The sequence below is a fragment of the Scyliorhinus canicula genome, chromosome 13 (assembly GCF_902713615.1).
Source record: "Scyliorhinus canicula chromosome 13, sScyCan1.1, whole genome shotgun sequence".
Classification (NCBI taxonomy): Eukaryota; Metazoa; Chordata; class Chondrichthyes; order Carcharhiniformes; family Scyliorhinidae; genus Scyliorhinus; species Scyliorhinus canicula.
This window is the reverse complement of record NC_052158.1, coordinates 152229818-152248778: the sequence shown is the minus strand read 5'-3', so window position 1 is coordinate 152248778 and position 18961 is coordinate 152229818. Positions and strand designations below refer to the sequence as shown.

General features: G+C 43.7%; 1 protein-coding gene across 1 annotated transcript in view; it reads left to right on the top strand.

Moving 5' to 3' along the window:
* Positions 1–18961, top strand: part of prkci (protein kinase C, iota) — a 179209-nt gene that overhangs the window by 145485 nt on the left and 14763 nt on the right. Inside the window, exons 15-18 of the mRNA XM_038817458.1 lie at positions 391–516; positions 6229–6308; positions 7187–7276; positions 14589–14704. Coding sequence (XP_038673386.1) covers positions 391–516; positions 6229–6308; positions 7187–7276; positions 14589–14704 — 412 coding nt within the window. The remainder of the gene's footprint in view (positions 1–390; positions 517–6228; positions 6309–7186; positions 7277–14588; positions 14705–18961) is intronic.

The following is an 18961-nucleotide window of genomic DNA, read 5'->3' as shown; positions in this document are numbered from 1 at the left end:
CAATGCAGAAGAGGTATCTTGTAGTTCTGACACTTCCAGTGGAAACATCCACAGTTACATTTTAACTGAAATCCTAGAGGCAACACTGAGAGGAATTTAACCCAGAGCATCAATTAATGGTAGATACCTTAACTGCTTATGGAGAGAGACACAGAACTGCAGTTTAAGTACATCATTCTGATCCCATCATCTTCTGCCTATGAACAATATGTTAGAGGGTGGCATTGGAAGAGAACTGGAAGCATGTTGCCTGCCAGCCCATTGACGAGCAGAATTATATAGAAATGGAAAAAAAATTGCCAGGAGAAAATGACCTTTTTAATTGTAAATATGGTTTTGACTCTTCTTACTTTTTAATGTTATTATAAACAGTCATCTGTTTTATTGCAGGTTTCAGTGTGGATTGGTGGGCACTGGGAGTGCTGATGTTCGAGATGATGGCAGGACGATCACCTTTTGATATAGTGGGAAGCTCAGATAATCCAGATCAGAACACAGAGGATTACCTCTTCCAAGGTGAAATGTTGCATCTTTTTCTTTTGTTTCTAATGTTTCCTCTCAACTTTGTTTCATAGAAACATAGAAAATAGGAACAGGAGTAGGCAATTCGGCCCATCGAGCCTGCTCCGCCATTCAACATGATTATGTCTGACCCGCTATCTCTATCAAACTCCAGCACTCTTCCCCATACCCCTTTACACCTTTTTGAGTTGAGAAATTACCTTATTTCCTTCTTAAATATATTCAGCGATAATCCTCCACTCCACCACTTTATCCCCAGAACCCTTGATTCCCTATCTGATTAAAAATCTATCTCAGCCTTGAACATTCTTTTTTTTTTTAAGAGTACCCAATTCATTTTTTCCAATTAATGGGCGGTTTAGTGTGGCCAATCCACCTACCCTGCACATTTTTGGGTTGTGGGGGCAAAACCCACGCAAACAGGGGGAGAATGTGCAAACTCCACATGGACAGTGACCCAGAGCCGGGATTCGAACCTGGGACCGTGGCGCCATGAGGCAGCAGTGCTAACCACTGTGCCACTGTACTGCCCTAGCCTTGAACATTCTTAATGACCCAGCCTCTGCAGCCCTCTGCGATAAACAATCTGGCACTCAATACTCCAAGTGTGGCCTCACCCAGGCCCTATACAGCTGCAGTAAAGACAGCCTTGGCTCCTGTACTCAAGTCCTCTTGCAATGAATACACACATACTATTTGCCTTTGCTTGCTTTCAGTGACTTGGGGGGGCTTTTTACATCCACATTTCCCAATCTATCACTACTTAAATAATACTCTGCAATTTTTTTTCTCCAACCGAAGAGTCACATTTATCCATGTTATACTGCATCTGCCATGTTTTTTCTCATTCATTCAACTTGTCTAAATCATCTTAACGCCCCTTTATATCCTCTTCACTCGCATTCCCACCAAGTTTTGTGTCGTCAGCAAACATGGAAATATTATTTTTAGTTCCCTCATCCTAATCAAAATTATTGGCTGGATCTCGAGCACTGATCCAAGCGGGACTCCGCGAGTCACCACCTGCCACTTCGAAAAAGACCCATTTATTCCAGCACTCTTACCTCTCGTCTGCGAACCAGTTCTCAATCAAAGCCAATATATTACCCCCAGTCTAAAGTGCTTTAATTTTGCGCACACACCTTGTGCAGAACTTTATCAAAAGCTTTCTGAAAATCCAAATAAACCACATTGACTGGTTCCTCCTTATCTATTCTACTAGTTACGTCCTCAAAAACTCCAGTAGGTTGTCAAACATGATTTCCATTTCATGCTGGAGACTGGTGATAATGGTGGCAGTTAAGGTGCTGGCACTCTCCATCTGGGCTCACACATGAGGATTGGCCTTCTGGACTAATCAATCTGGTCCTTATTAATGACTGCATTTACAGATTAGAATTTAGAACATTGTCAAGATGATGAAAATTGGAGGTGCGGGCAACGGTAGTGAAACTATGGTCCAGTAGAGGGTGCTATAATAAACTGTGGATAAAGGTACAATGATTTGCGTGTGTGTGAGTGGCTAGCTTTAAACTTGGAGTTTCGCTGTGCCTCATCAGGGTGTGTTTAATGTTGCCATTGAGAACAGCTAAGAGGAATTCCCCTGCATACAAATAAATCAGAAGGGGGAAAATACCTTCAATATTCAGAAACAAGAACAAGCCAACTTGGGATCTGTCACTGTCAACCAGTTAAAAATCTGACATATAGCTCGTGTTTCTTGTGATATGCAATGGCCAGATTCACAAAGAATTTTATGTGCAAGAAACACCAGTTTGATCTGATTTTTTAAATGAAAGATAAAAATCAGCATTTGGTTAAACATTCCATAGCAAAGGTTACCGGAAATAAAGGAACATGGGAGCCCCGCAAAAATTGTGTAGCACTTCAGGAATGTTTTGGAATGAAGCTAGCTGACAAAACTCATCTGTACCTCCTAAAGAAGGTTTTGTTGCAAAAGTAGTTTGGCGGCCTCAAATGCAGTTTAGTGAGTGTCAGCCTCCGCTTAGTTGGTAGCATTCTCTCCACTGAGTCAGACTGATGTGGGTTCAAGTCCTACTTCACAGCCTGCATTTCAGATGAGCCATTAAACCCTCATGGGTGAGGGCAAAGAATTGGTGACGCTATTCTAAAAGACGTAGGAGCAGAAGTAGGCCATTGAGCCCATCAGGTTTGCCCCACTTTCAGTGTGAGTATGACTGATCTGATACAATCCTCAGCTCCACTTTCCCGCAGCATCGCCATAACCTTTCATTCCCTTACTGATTAAAAATCTGCCTTTGAACATATTGAAAGAATTGTCCTCGGTAACGAGCCCAATATTTGCCCCTTGACCAAAATCACTAAAGCGGGTGTTCTTGTTATGCACAAATTTTCCAAGTTTCCTATTTAACAATAGTGACTACACTTCAAAAGTACATTAAGACTTCCTGAGGCTGTGAAATGTTCAAGTCCTTTCTTCTGGTGAAGTATCAAAAAGTTTAATTATCTATTTGCATCAGTCTGTGTTCCTTCCTCTGTCTTGCATTGATTTCTTTTTTGATTTAAAAAAAATTTTGTGGGTTGTGCTGACAAATAAACCTGTTCCTGCTCTCATTCCATATCCGTGTTCACGCGCATTCCAGCATGAATGATTGAAAAGTAAGCAGGGTGCCTGGCTGCTTTTTTGGTATCCAATCTGGAACTTTCCTTGCAGGTTTTCCACATTTTTCAATCAGCAACTCAGTTCAATATCACCTGTGTAACCACGCATATAGTTCAGATTTTATGACTGCTCGATTGCCCTTTTGATTTGGTTTCATGGGTTTGTTCGCTTTGCTTATCAGGCATGAGAATAAAGTTCTTGAAAGACCCCTTTAATGATTTGTTTTTTCCCATTGTCATGGCCTTGTTTCAAACACCGTCAGCATTTGTATGACTGATCTCATTTACAGTTCCTCGGGCAGAAGAAGAAAGAATTGAAACTACACCAGTACTTCCTTAGCAACATAATGCCAACCAGTTCTACTGTAGTGCTGATACTAAGCTGAGGCAATGACTAGAAAAACTGGGTGGGGCTGTCTCTTGAAACTAAGATTGCACAAAATGGTGACAGTTTTTCTTTTGCTTTAAACATACACAGGCAAGAATGAAATTGGGCTTGTGTGCCAAATCTGGTTATGTGGAATAAAAAATGCTGCAAATTGTAATATGGCAAATGTAACCCCACTACTTAACAAAGAAGGCAGAGAGAAAGCATGGAACTCCAGACCTGGCCTGACATCAGGGAAAATATTAGAATTTATTCAAAAGGATCTAATAACTGGACACTTAGTAGGATGGGCAAAGTCAACATGGATTTAGGAAAGAAAAGTGAGTGGCCAAGAACGTGACAGAGTATGATGTGAAAATATGTGAAGTTATTCAGTAAGATAGAAAAACAGAAATGCAGAGCATTTGTTAAATAGTGGGAGATTGGAAAGGTTCACCAGACTTGATTCCTGGAATGAGGGGTGGGGAAATGGTGCTCTGAGGAGTTATTTTTATTTATTATTTGATGGGATGTGACAGGCCAGCAGTTGTGGGCCATCTCAAATCGCCCTTGAACTGAGCGGCTTGGTAGGATATTTCAGAAGGCAGTTCAGAGTCAACCACAGTGCTTTGAATCTGCAGTCCCATGTAGGCCAGGGTAAGGATGGCCGATGCCCATCACTAAAGGACATTAGTGAACCAGATGGGTGTTTATAACAGTCAGTGATAGTTGTCATGATCACCATTATGGAGTCATTTTTCAATTCCAGATTTTATTAATTTAATTTAAACTGGTGGGATTTGAACCTATGCTCCCAGAGCATGATCTGGGCCTCTGGATTGCTAGCCTAGTTACCACTACACCACCATTTAAGATTGAGGGGACTGGACCTTTGTTTCCCGAGCTTAGAAATGAGAGGTCACCTAATTGAAACATGCAGAATTCTTACAGGGATCAACAGTAGATGCAGAAAGTATGTTTCCCTGGCTGGGAGCTCAAGAGCCAGATGACACAAGGTGCCATTCAGCGGACAAAAGTTTAAGTCCACGTTAGGCGGGATGTTTCTCGGTGGCTGTAGCGCCGATTCACCTTGCTGTTCAATGGCACTTTGCCTTTTTTTAGCCTCAGGGAGTTTCTCAGATTTTGTGCTGGCAAGCTAGTCCCGCCAGTAGGAACGGCTGTTTGCAGAACAGGGCACCATTTTGATTGGCAACCCTGATCTCTTCTCCCTGGCAGTGCCGGGGTGGCAGGCTCGGGTGCCGGGAGAGTGCCAGGGTACCACCCTGCCTTGTCCCCGACCACATGGGGGTCCAAATGGCCTGTGAGACTCCCGAGGTGCCATTACACCTGGTCCGCGTTTGTGAAGACCATTACTTAATGGCACCCTTGCGAGGTCTCGGAGGCAGGGTTGTTGACTCCCAGTTGAATCTGGCATCCGGGTATTTAAATGAACATAATTTTGTCAGATGAAGCGAGTCGGGTGACTCGCGACTGGCCCAGCACATGCCTGGTTTGGGGCTCTACCGGGATTGAGTTGGAAGATCAGTTATGATTTAGTTGAACGGCAAAGCAAATTTGAGGGGCCAACTGGCCGACAGCTCCTATTTCCTCTGTTCCTAAATCAGAAAATGGTGGAAATATAGAACTGATAAAAGGTCATTGACCTTTGCAATATTAACTCTGTTTATCAATAAATGCCAGACCTAATTAGTACTTACTGCATTTACTGATTTTATTTCACATTTCCTACATCTGCGGTATCCTTGCAGAACGGTTAAAATGGTCATTGTTGCTTAGCAAAACTCTTAAAACGTGTCCCAACAGTGTTGCTTATTTTTAATGTCCCTTTTATTTGACGTGTTGGTGACCTAATGCTACATCTCAAGCTTAATCGTCCAGCTTCTTCAAAACATCAAGTCTGATCTATATTGACTACTTCTCTTTTCACTATCCAAAATCTTTATCTTTTGGCTCAACGAGAAACAAAATCTCTCCTTGATTGTTCCACTGCATATTGACTGTGCTGTATAATTGCTATTTGGTGGACGTCAAGCTGGGAGATTTTAAAATTTAAAAAAACTGAACGCGATGTGTGTACATGTGTATACTGGAGAAATTGAGTCTCAAGACCATATCAAGAGTTTTCAAATAAGTTGTTTCACAATCATAAACTATGAAACCAGTGTCATATGCTTGAACTTTGAAAGATGAGGTGGACAGTTCAGAATTATCTGCTTCGCTTAAAATTGGTGAATGCGTGTATTGGTCCAGAGACACAGTGGTACTTTATTTTATCAAAATTCCATGGGTAAGCTGGATTTTTTTTCTGATAAGAAAAAAAATGTGGAATCAAAAATCTGAGTGTAGTGTGGTCATTTTAAACTGCCCAGGTGGATTATAGTCGTTGTTCCCGGTTCTGGGCATTTTTAATACTTTGAAAAGTCCAGTTAAATCCTGATCCTTTGTTTAGTCTGAACAAACATACACCTGAAACAAACATTGATCAATCTAAACATTCTCTTTTCAGATTCGTTATAGCCCTGAATCAGAATTAACTTTCTTCTTTAGTATTGCCTGCAATTCTACCTATGCTGGAGTGCATAAAATCAGGATGACAAAGTTTTGACGAGTAGGGTGATGTGTTAAATATTGCTGCTGAGCACACTGTTAATTTAATCTTTTTTTGTGAATTTCAGTCATTTTGGAAAAACAAATCCGTATTCCACGTTCCCTCTCTGTCAAAGCTGCAAGTGTATTGAAAGGATTTCTGAATAAGGTATGGGTTGCTTTATTGGCTGTGTTTCATAGTTTGACTTTCTTAGAAATGAAAAGGGAGTGCAGGATATCAATATAATTTTTTTCTTGTTTGTTTTGCACATTATGAACCTCAACTTTTGCTAAGTTTATTTGTCAATTTGCACAAATGTATGAAACTGAATATATTTCCAACCCTTTGAAATTTTGCAAGGGGGATGGAGTATTAAAGTAAGGAAGTCTTTTTGCAGCTGTACAGGGCATTAGTGAGACTACACCTAGAGTACTGCATAGGTTTGGTCACCTTGTTAAGGAGGGACATAATTTCACTGGAAGCAGTTCAAAGAAGGCTCATGCGGCAGAGTCCTGAGATGAGGGGTTTGTCTTTTGAGAAAAGATTGAGCAGGTTGAGCCTATACACATTGGAGTTTAGAAGAATGAGGTGATCTTATTGAAACATATAAGATCAACCCAAGACCAGAAGAAACCACAGAATCGTGAACACAGCCCACTCCATTACACAAATCCGCCTCCCATCCATTTACTCTGTCTACACCTACCGCTGCCTTAGGAGACTGGGCAGCATATGGGTTATTCTCCCTTCCAACCTCTTCTATCGGGCAGAAGATACAGAAGTCTGAGAACATGCACTAACAGATTCAAAAACAGCTTCTTCCCTGCTGTTACCAGACTCGTGAAGGACCCTCTTGTGGAGTCTCAACATTAATACTTAATGCCTAGAATGGTAAATGTTCTATTGCCGACCACTAATATTCCTAATTTTTACTAATGTCAAACTCCCATTAGGAAAAACCCGACAATCTAGCTGCTTACTCACGTAAGACTACCATTGTTCTTCAGTGTTGTCTTATAAATTCTGTTTTTATGTTTTTGTTTCAGGATCCAGTAGAACGGCTTGGATGTCACCCACAGACAGGGTTCGCTGATATTCAGGGAAATTCTTTCTTCCGCAATGTAGACTGGGATTTGGTGAGTTTGGGGTGAACTCATTTGAAGATTCATCTTCAAATGAAAGTTGCATAATACAATAGTTCAACTAAATGAATACTTGCAACTCCTTTTTTGTACTTAGTAAAAAAAATATGTTTAAACTTTTATGTGGTGGATGAATCATATTGTTAACATTTTTCTGCTCACAAGAGGTAAAATTTTTAGAAACCATAAATAGGATTTAATTTTTAAAAAATTTTAAATAAATTTAGAGTACCCAATTATTTTTTCCAATTAAGGGGCAATTTAGCGTGGCCAATCCACCTACTCTGCACATCTTTGGGTTGTGGGGGCGAAACCCACGCAGACATGGGGAGAATGTGCAAACTCCTCACTGACAGTGACCCAGAGCCGGGATTCGAACCCAGGTCCTCAGCGCCGTAGGCAGCAATGCTAACCACTGTGCCACCGTGCTGGCATAAATAGGATAAAATTAATACTCACCTGGAAAGTCAAGGGTTAATTAAGAACAGTAAATATGAATGTGTAATAATGCTGATATAACAATAATCTTGCATTAACACTGCAATGAAGTTACTGTGAAAATCCCCTAGTCGCCACACTCCGGTGCCTGTTCAGGTACACATAGAGAATTCAGAATGTCCAAATTACCTAACAGCACATCTTTCGGGAGTTATGGGAGGAAACCAGAGCACCTGGAGGAAACCCATGCAGACATGGGGAGAACGTGCAGACTCCACAAAAACAGAGACCCAAGCTGGGAATCGAACCCGGAACCTTGGCGGTTTGAAGCAACAATGCTAACCACTGTGCTATCATGCCGCCCAATATAGTAATGGAGGAAATAGAGCGCTTGTTATGCATTTTACCTTGTGTTAAGGCATTTGAGTAAAGTGCTAGATAGAAGACTCATTGATAAAATTGAAAGCAAACAGGATTAAAGGAGATTGGCAGCAGGGTAGGAAGTTGGTTGATGGACAATGTTATAACTTGGGGTCACCATTTATTGGTTTTCAATGGTGCCAGTTTCTCCACGAAGCAATCTGGTTGTTTTTTTTTAATGGAGGTTGACTCTAGTTGAACTGTAGCTACTAGAGCAGTACCGAGGGCCAATAGTGTAACAATGGAACTCCCTTAAGATATGGCTTAGGTCTCTGTGTAAACTACATGTACTCTTTAATCTCTCTCACTGGCAGGAGCATTTGGTGTTCTTTGTAAACTCGTTTATTTCATGGTAGAGAAGGGGTTTAGGTATGAGACTGGAGAAACTATAGTTCGCTCCATTAGAATGAACAAGATTAAGAGATCTAATAAAGGTGCAAATTTATCAGAGGGTGCTGTGAGATAAAACAAGACGGTGGGGAGCATATTTTAGAGTGGCTTTTGAGTTGGTAAAGTACATTTAATGTCTTCAGCAAAAGAATGATTGGTGTGGTTAAGTTCATTTTTATTTTCCTAAAGCGTTGTCATGTGAGAGTACCTTTAAGAAATGGATAAAAGCAAATTACTGCGGATGCTGGAATCTGAGATGAAAGGGAAAATCCTGGAAAATCTCAGCAAGTCTGGCAGCATCTGTAGGGAGAGAAAAGAGCTAACGTTTCGAGTCCGATGACTCTTTGTCAAAGCTTTTACAAAGAGTCATCGGACTCGAAACGTTGGCTCTTTTCTCTCCCTACAGATGCTGCCAGACTTGCTGAGGTTTTCCAGCATTTTCCCTTACCTTTAAGAAATGGGTGTTTATCAAATAGCTGTAGTAGATGTACCTTTAAGAAATGGGTGTTTATCAAATAGCTGTAGTGATGTCAGAGTGTGGGTGGTGCTGGGCTGTCTGTCTGCTTTTACTTTAGTTTTTGAGCTGGCAGCTACAGTGTGTATTTAGTTTCGTTTTCAGAGTTGGAGCTGCATCCAGCCAAATGAAGTGTAATTTTGATCTCTCTGCATGAAAAGAATGTCTTCAGATCATTTGCTAATTTAAAAGTGATAACTGCTCTCGGTAGAGAATTTAAACCTGCTGCCTTTGTTAAAGAGAGTATTTGTCCTATGGATGTTGCTAGGAAAGATTAAGGGTTACTTATAGAGTACTGTATTATTTTGGGAAATATTTGAGTTGATAGTTGCTAAGATGTTTACTGTGTGTTTATAAAATGTTAACTGATTCATAGAATAAAAATTGTTTTGTTTTTAAAATACTTTAGCTCTCTGTTGCATCACACCAGTAGAGTGGGCCCTTGTGCTCCCCATAACCAAAATCTATTAAAAGGTGTGGGTCAGGTGAACTCCATGATAGACTTTGGGGTTCTCTAAACCCTGGCCCGTATATATTGTTAGGACATAGATCTATTTGAGATGGTGGTTGGGGTGGCACAGTGGTTAGCACCACTGCCTCACAGCGCCGAGGACATGGGTCACTGTTCGTATGGAGTTTGCACATTCTCCTCGTGACTGCATGGGAATCATCCCCACAACCCAAAGATGTGCATGGCAGGTGGATTGGCCAAATTGCCCCTTAATTGGATAAAAAATGAATTGGATACTCGAAATTTATATAAAAAAATAAAGAGATGGCGGTTGAAGCAAAATTGCTAGCTTTAAAAATAAGTACTGAAGAAGTGGACCTTGTCCTCATCCTCCTTTCCCACCAGCTATTTTGACTTTTCTTTTCCATCCTTTCTTTTCCTCCATCCCATTAAAACGATAGCTCATTCTGAGGTATGATAGTTAGATGTGACAACCCTCTGCCACCCTCCGCATTTATTGCGTCAGTAATTGGAGACCAAAAATCCTAATTTGCATAGGATTCGAGTCGAGACCAGGGTTTTTCAAAATGCAGATCACGACCTGCCAGGTGGGTGTCAAAAGTATTGCGATGTTCTGATCAATGATGTAGTTTTCCAAAGGCACCATTCAGAAGCCTGCAGGGAAAATCCTGCTGTAAATGTCGCTGTCCTCTTGCAATGGTTCCCAACCACAGGAAGCTTGAAAGTGTGCCCCAGTCTGCTGGTGGAGTGTTTTGGTAAGTACAAGACTGGCAGCAGAGGGCAGGAAAGTGGGCACTGGAAGGAAAGCAACCTCTAGGCACTCACTCTTTAAACAAAATCCCTGAAATATACAATTAATGAGCAGCCTTTATGTGGTCACGCATCAGTGGTAATCCTTTACTCTTGTTAACGTCACTGAAACTGTAATGTTAATGATGACACTGAAGATTCAAGTCCCGTTTTGGCAGGGATTAAGCCAATCCGGAAAACACCCCTGCAAAACCAGTTGTTTTTCCGAATTTTAGAAGTTCGCCTAAGCCAATTTGATTGTGTCAGAGGTTTAGTTAGCGAAGCGGGACCAAGACTTAGACACAGATAAGTTGACCATCTGTTTCTTTCTGTCGCCTCTGGGGGAGTGCGTTTAAATGTGAGAGGCACTTTCACCTTCTGTTGTCCCTGAGTGTTTCATAAAAATGATTTGTTTGATTGTGGACATCCTTACAGAAGTTAAAATCCCCGCTTTATAATACTCAGAGGTGAATACTGACTGCATTAGCTGAAATGAGAAGTCTTGTGCTGCCCTAAACTGGGGGAAATGGTGAGTATGCAGCGGGGCTCCAATTTGAGCCCAGGCACTGCTCATTATTAGTTTCAGGTTAACCTGACCCCTGCCATGTGCTTGCATTCCTGATTTGCGTTTGTTTTTCATCCTTAGAGTTTTGCAATGGGCTTTTTTCTTCAAAAAGGTTCACGACGAGGAATGGAAAAATTATTTTATAGAGTTTGGTTTGCAGTAGGAGAAGGGATGGAAAAGGAGTGTGGATACTCCTTGGGGGGTCCTGTTAACCTGAGAAAACTCGAACTGGTTAAATGACCAGGTCCTTTTTACAAAAGGTCATTGCAGGGCTGAGCAATGGTCATTAGACCAGCATACTTGGGAAGTGAGAATAACTGAGCCAGCCAGCCTGAAACACAGGCTGAAGTTTCTTTGGTGGTGGAGTATCAGAATAGTTACTTATTTTTCTTTAACGTCAGACGCAATCTTTTAGCAGCACCAGGGCGAGAGACGCCAGCCAGCACAGGATAACTAAATTATTTTCTTTCCCTCACTTGCCTGGGGCAAGAAGATTTTAGTGTCCCAAACACTACCTTGACTCAGGATAAAATGTGTAAGTGAATGTGCCATGGGTCGCAACGGTCGGCCTGTTGGCAAAAGTAGGTCCCGGGAAAAAAAGTTTGAAAGATACTGGTCTAGACAATTAGCGTCAGCAGATAATTTGACCAGTTAATGCTTGATCTTGTCTTTGCCTGATGTACATCGGTGCCTTCAAAAAATGTGGGAAAAGTAATTGTCATTACACTGTTCAGCGAAACTCACTAACTTCATATTGGTGTCCACCTAGCCCTTGTACCATCAGCTAATGGGAAGAGCTTGTGCCTACCTTATTTAAACCTGTCATTGTCTTGTAGCCTCTATCAGACGTCCCCTCAACCTCATTTGCTCTTTTTGCAATCTCAAAAAGAGATTAGTAAGCCTGGATTTTCCAATTAGCATTATTTTCATGCCAGGGAGAACCCATTTCAAAGCAAGTTTACTGCTAATATTAAGTCCCAACAACCAGAAAAACAGCCTGATATATCCAACTGTGACATCACTGCCCAGTGTAGGAATTCTCATCAGCAACATTTCTAAAATTATGTTTTGGGTGTAGATCTTTCATCAGAATTGGAAACTGTAAAATGTCCTCGGGCAGCACGGTGGCGCAGTGGTTAGCACTTCTGCCTCATGACGCTTTGGACTACAGTTCATTCCCAGCCCTGGGTCACTGTCCGTGTGGGATTTTCACATTCTCCCCATGTCTGCGTGGTTCTCACTCCCACAACCCAAAGATGTGCAGGGTAGGTGGATTGGCCACGCTAAATTGCCCCTTAATTGGAGAAAAAAAAAATTGGGAACATTAAATTTAAAAAAAAGAATTGGTAACTGTAAATGTATTTATAGAACTGAAGTCCTTAAGACAGGAAAGAACAGTTGTCAGAGAGAAGCAGTTAATGGATTTAATGATCTTTATATCAAGTGAAAAAGGAAAACAATCTGATCATGGGAAGATAGACCATGGTCTTTTTGTTAAAGGCTGAAACGTATGTTTAGGGCAAAACAGATGAGTAAGACAATGAAAAAGCATGGGATACAGAAACACTTGAAATATCCACAGAGGAGGAGAAGGAGAATGGATGGGAGAGACTGGCAAGAAAATGTGAGGGGAAACCAAGCTGCTTAACAAAGGTTCGGAACAACAGACTAGAGTACTTAGCAGAACAGTAGGATAACATCTCTCTGATGCTAGCATTGAGTTTAGTTAGAATAATATGGAAGGCAAAAGCAGAAAGGTTTGGTGTGAAAGGGAGAAAGCACAAGGAGGTCAGTGTCCCACTTTAAGTGATATAAATGTGCCTCAAAATTCACAACAAAACCTATATTTGATCTCTCAACCAGTGTGGCAGCTGCTGTGTGACCAAGAATTGTCGTACATTTGATCATAAGTCCACTTAAATTGCTATTTCATTATTTCCATTTTATGCTCCTTCGAAACGTGCTCCCTGATGGGGTGCCGGAATCCCTTATGTCTGGCAATTTGCCTGTATTGAGTAGCAGAGTCTGGATGCTGTAGCAGATTATCTTTTAAAGTTGTCAAATACTTAATTTTTACAAAAGGATTATGATCAATAATAATTCTACTTTTAACTGTTTAAATACTGCATGCTAGAACTGAATTAGTAAAATGAATGAGGGGAATCAGTCCAATGTTTTGAAGGAAATAAAATAAAAATGCTGAAAAAACTGAACAGATCTAACAGCATCTGTGGAGAGAGGAAACAGAGTTAATGTTTCGGCATCTGCAGTATTTTGCTTTTGTTTTAGTGTTTAATTCACTGCCACTTCGTTTCCAAGATTAGATTTAGACTTATTGCCACGTGTGCGTACAGTCCTGACATCATTCCATACATGAAAAACATAGGACATACGATAAATACAAATTTTAAATACATAAACATCGGGTGAAGCCTACGGAGTATAGTACTACAACAGCATAAAAGATGCATAGAGAGATCAGTTCAGTACATAAGAGGGTCATTCAGGAGTCTGGTAACAGAAGGGAAGAAGCTATTTTTAAATCTCAGTGTGTGTTCCCAGACTTTTGTATCTTCTGCCTGATGGAAGAGGTTGAAAGAGAGAATAACCCAGGTGGGAGGGGTCTTTGATTATACTGCCCACTTTCCCAAGGCCGCGGGAGGACAGAGTCAATGGATGGGAGATGGGTTCGTGTGATGGACTGGGCTGTGTTCACAACTCTCTGCAATTTCTTAAAGTCCATGGCCAGTTGCCATGCCAGGCTGTGATTCAGCCAGATGGGATGCTTTCTATGGTGCATCTGTAAAAACTGGTAAGAGTCAATGTGAGGGCAGCACGGTGGCCTAGTGGTTAGCACAACCGCCTCACGGCGCCGAGGTCCCAGGTTCGATCCCGGCTCTGGGTCACTGTCCGTGTGGAGTTTGCACATTCTCCCCGTGTCTGCGTGGGTTTCGCCCCCACAACCCAAAAATGTGCAGAGTAGGTGGATTGGACACGCTAAATTGCCCCTTAATTAGAAAAAATAATTGGGTAATCTAAATTTAAAAAAAAGAGTCAATGTGGACATGGTGAATTTCCTGAGGAAGTATAGACACTAAAAGAGAAAATGCTGGAGAATCTCAGCAGGTCTGGCAGTATCTGTAGGGAGAGTAAAGAGCTAAGGTTTCGAGTCCAGATTACCCGTTGTCAAAGCTGAAGATGCTGTTGTGCTTTCTTGGTGGACCAGGACAGATTGTTGGTGATGTGTAAACTTAGGAATTTGAAGCTGTCCACCATCTCCATCTCAACACCATTGATGCAGACAAGAATCTTGACCTTGAAGAAAATACAACATCAGTAGCATTTTGCTTTTATTTCAAAGTTTTGAAGGAATCACATTAACAATACAAGTTTAGACTAGAAATCCATTGGCCATGATTGTCCCAAAAGCTTTTCTGCAAAAAGGATAATTTAACCCGAATCTCAGAGGAAACCTCTTTATTTCATCAATGTATTATCATTTTCAGTTCTCATGCGACTGTTATTTTCTTTTCAAATGTGTTAATTTGTGACAGTTATGTATTGAAGGATGGTTTTGTGCTCAGAATTTGCATTGGGAACTGCATTGATGTTAACGATAGTTATTCCACATGGAAGTCCTGCAGCTGGCAGAGTGAGACTGACTACACAATTTACCATGAAGAAAACTAATTTTTAAAAATTATCATTGATAACCTAGATGGAACAGAGGCAGGTCATTCCACCCTTCAAGCCACACATTTCTGGTGAATACGGACTTGACAACTTTGACTCGCAATTCACTAACGAACCCGTCCAACTCACTCCTGATGATGAGTAAGTAGCAGTCCTGGTCATTTTCCCCACTTCTCTGTATTTAGCACCAAAGAGTTCATGTTGCACATCTGGGAATGGAGAGAGATTAATTTAATTCTGTTTATCATCCGTGCCCAACAAAATTATGAACAGCTAAAGTTGTTTTAGTATACCTTGAGCAGGTAGATCTAATTTATTTGTGCCTTTAATATTTAATTTGGCCTTGGTTTTTATACTAATTAAAAATGTGTTGTTAAGGAAGCAAGGAAGCTGCGACTATATTGTGTGCATCTGTTGCATTGGCAGTCAGTTATGTGACATCTACTGTGAATAAACAACAAAAATTCATATGGTTTTGATGTAGCTTCATTCTATAGATATTTTACTTTGAACTTAACATGATTTGTAGGAGGGCATTGAATACATTTGAAATAATCTATAATTGAACTAGTATTGTTTAATAGTGTCATAGGTTTACACAGTCCAGCACCTGTATGAATTGGCACCTTTCTTCATGACTGAGCAGCCCTCTTCTTGACCCACTCTGTTCACCCCGCATGAGGAAGGGGCCAGAAAAGGTGCCCTAAAAATAGACTATTCTATCTCCAACCTGGCTGGAAAACTGCATCCAGCAGGCTTATCTGCCAGAACAATAAAGTTTAAAAAAAAATTAATTTAGAGTACCCAATCAATTTTTTCCAATTAAGGGGCAATTTAGCATGGCCAATCCACCTAGCCTGCACATCTTTGGGTTGTGGAGGCGAAACCCACACAAACACGGGGAGAATGTGCAAACTCCCCACGGACAGTGACCCAGAGCTGGGATCGAACCTGGGACTTCGGCGCCGTGAGACAACAAAGCTAACCCACTGTGCCACCGTGCTGCCCCAGAAAAACAAAGTTGAACTCCATCTCGGAAACTGGAATGTATAAACTCTTATGGATAACATGCAGAACAACCAGAATGGAGAACTGCCCTTATTACCCCTGAACTCGGGCACTTTTTAAAACATATATATATTTTTTAATTTTTCCAATTAAGGGGCAAATTTGACATGGCCAATCCATCTACCCTGCACATCTTTGGGTTGTGGGAGTGAGAAACGGGAATAATATGCAAAGTCCACACAGAGTGACCCAGGGCCGGGATCGAACCCAGGTCCTCGGTGCCATGAGGCAACAGTGTTAACCACTTCGCCATCGTGCCACCCTTGAACTCAGGCACTTTAACATTGATGTCGCTGCCCTGCAAAAGACCTGAAGGGCAATTGAAGGAAGAAGGCAGTGGGCGGGAGAATCCGCGCGAGAGAGAAGGAAGAAGGCAGTGGTTACACCTCCTTCTGGTGAGGAAAACCTGAGGATCGACCAAGGACACATGGAACTGGATTTGCCATCAAGAACAAACTTGTCAACTGACTTTAAGAGCTCCTTTTCTGCATCAACAAACGCCTACAACTTGCCAAGAACCAACAGGCAATGGTCGTGAGTGCCTCCACCCCAACCCTTGATGTCAATGACAAATCCAAAGAAAACCTCTACTCCATGTTGGACACCATACTCACCAACATTCGCAAAGAGTATAAGATCATCCTCCTTGGGTACTGCAATGCTGGAGTCGGAAAAGATTCTCAACTGTGAAAGAACTATTGGAATTGCAACTCCCAACAGTGTTCTCCTTCTCACCAAATGTGCAGCATGCAAGTTTGGCATCACTTTAAAAAAAAAAAACATTTTATTATGATTTTCACAAAATATAAACAACAAAACAATATTAACAAGACAACCATGGTAAAAACCCAAGAACAACACACACCCAACTACAAAAGCAACTGCACCCCCCCATCCTCCACCCTCGAAACCAGCCCTCTGCTCAGGACAAAAAAAAAATCAATCCTCGAATAGGCCTTATGCACGTGGGATAAAAACGAGTACTCCCTGGCCCTTAGCCTCGCAAACCTCCAGGGATCCACCCCTCCCATCTGATCCATAAATCCCCTCAACACCTTAGCCGCCGCTGGCCTCCTACCCGTCCGGGACTTGGATCGATCCAATGGGGGATCCAGCACCGTGTTGAAGTCCCCCCCCCCCCCCCTCCATCCCCCATGATCAGGCCCCCCACCTCCAGGTCCGGATTGCAGCCCAACATACGCCGCTTAAACCCCGCATCGTCCCAGTTTGGGGCGTAAACATTCACCAACACCACCCGCTCCCCCTGCAGCTTACCACTCACCATCACATACCTCCCGCCACTGTCCGCCACCACATTTGACGCCTCAAACGACACCCTCTTTCCCACCAGGATCGCCACCCCCCCGATTCTTCGCATCCAGCCCTGAATGAAATACTTGGCCCACCCATCCCTTCATCAGTCGATCCTGTTCCGCCACCATCAGGTACGTCTCCTGGAGCATGGCCACATCCGCCTTCAGCCCCTTCAAGTGCGTAAACACCCGGACCCGTTTGACCGGCCCGTTCAGCCCCCTCACATTCCAGGTTATCAGCCGGATCAGAGGGCTCCCTGCCCTCCTCCCCTGCCGATTAGCCATAACCCATCCCCTGCCCACCACTGGCCAGCGTCCCCCGCTCGGCCAGTTCCCCACGGCGGCAAATCCCCCCCCCCCCCCAAAGCACCCCCTGCATCCTCCAGCTCCTCCCTGACCTTTTCAGCAGCAACCTGGTACACCCCCCCCCCCCCCCCCCCCAAAGGCTAGGACCCCTCCTAGCCGCGCCCCTCCCTTCATAGCACTCCCGTGAGCCAGCTAACTTCTGCTGACCCCGGCTACTCCCGCCCTACCTCCGACTCCTACCCACATGAGACTACTCCTCCTCCTTCGTGCCCATCAGCAGGCCCTCCTTCCCTCCACCCCCCCCCCACCCCACCCCTGCTCTTGCGCGGGAAAATAACAGCCAGCAACGGCCTGCGCTTCTCAGCCCAGACTCTGCCCCCATCATCCCACAGCGCGGGAAACCAGAGAAAAGCCCGTGCTTTTGCCCTGCCCAACTCCGCCTCTCTAGGGCAACTTCCATTGCCAGTCCCCCCCACCAGCTCCCCGCACTCCCCGTTTACCTCCCTGCCCGAACCCGTCCACTGGACCCATACAAAAAGACATAACGACATCACCTCACCCACCCGAAAGCCAATGCACATCTTGCATTAAACAGAGCAAACACAATTACATTATCATACAAAATTCCCCCATCTTGGACCCTCAGTTTTAAGTCCAGTTTCTCGGCCTCCACAAAGGCCCACGCCTCCTCCGGGGACTCAAAATAATGGTGTTGGTCCTTGTAGGTGACGCACAGACGGTCGGCTGCAACATGCCAAACTTCACGCTCCGTCTGTGGAGCACCTTCTTCGTCCGGTTAAACCCGGCCCTCCGCTTAGCCACCTCTGCACTCCAGTCCTGGAAGATCCGCACCTCCGTGTTCTCCCACTTGCTGCTCCGCTCCTTCTTGGCCCACCGGAGCACGCACTCACGATCCACGAACTGGTGAAACCGCACCAACACCGCCCGTGGCAGCTCGTTCTGCTTGGGCCTCCTAGCCAGAATTCTGTGGGCCCCCTCCAACTCCAGGGGCCCCTGGAAGGACCCAGCTCCCATCAGCAAGTTCAACACAACAACCACGTAGGCCGCCAGGTCAGGCCCCTCCGTGAGGCCCAGGATCCGCAAATTCTTCCGCCTCGACCGGTTGTCCAGCTCCTCGAACCGCTCCTGCCACCTTTTATGGAGCGCCTCGTGCATCTCCACCTTCCCCGCGACGGCCACGGCCTCATCATCCCTTTCAGAGGCCTGCTGCTGCAGCTCCCGGATCGCGGCCCTCTGGACTGTCTGAGTCTCCATCAGCTCTCTGGTGGGTAGCCTTCAGCGACTCCAACAGCTCCACCTTAAGCTCCTGGAAGCAGCGCAGCAGAGTCTCCTGCTGCTCCTGCGCCCACTGCCTCAGCTCCTCAAGGCCTCCGCCGGCCGTCATTTTGTTTCTCTTCCCCCGCTTTTCCAGGGGTGCTTCCACCGTTTTTCTTCTTACCCCACTCCTGGTCCGGACCTTAGGGATCGACTCCAGTCCCCTTCCCACGTCGGGATTCGTCGACGAAGTTTCATTGGAGGCCCTGAAAAGAGCCCCAAAGTCGGTTATTCGTGGGAGCTGCCGATCGTGCGGCTTAGCTCCGCATTGCCGCCACCGGAAGTCAAGTTTGGCATCACTTAACACACTTGTTTTGCAAAAAAGACAAGCCCATGACTTCCTGGAGATATCCATGATCAAAGCACTGGCACATGA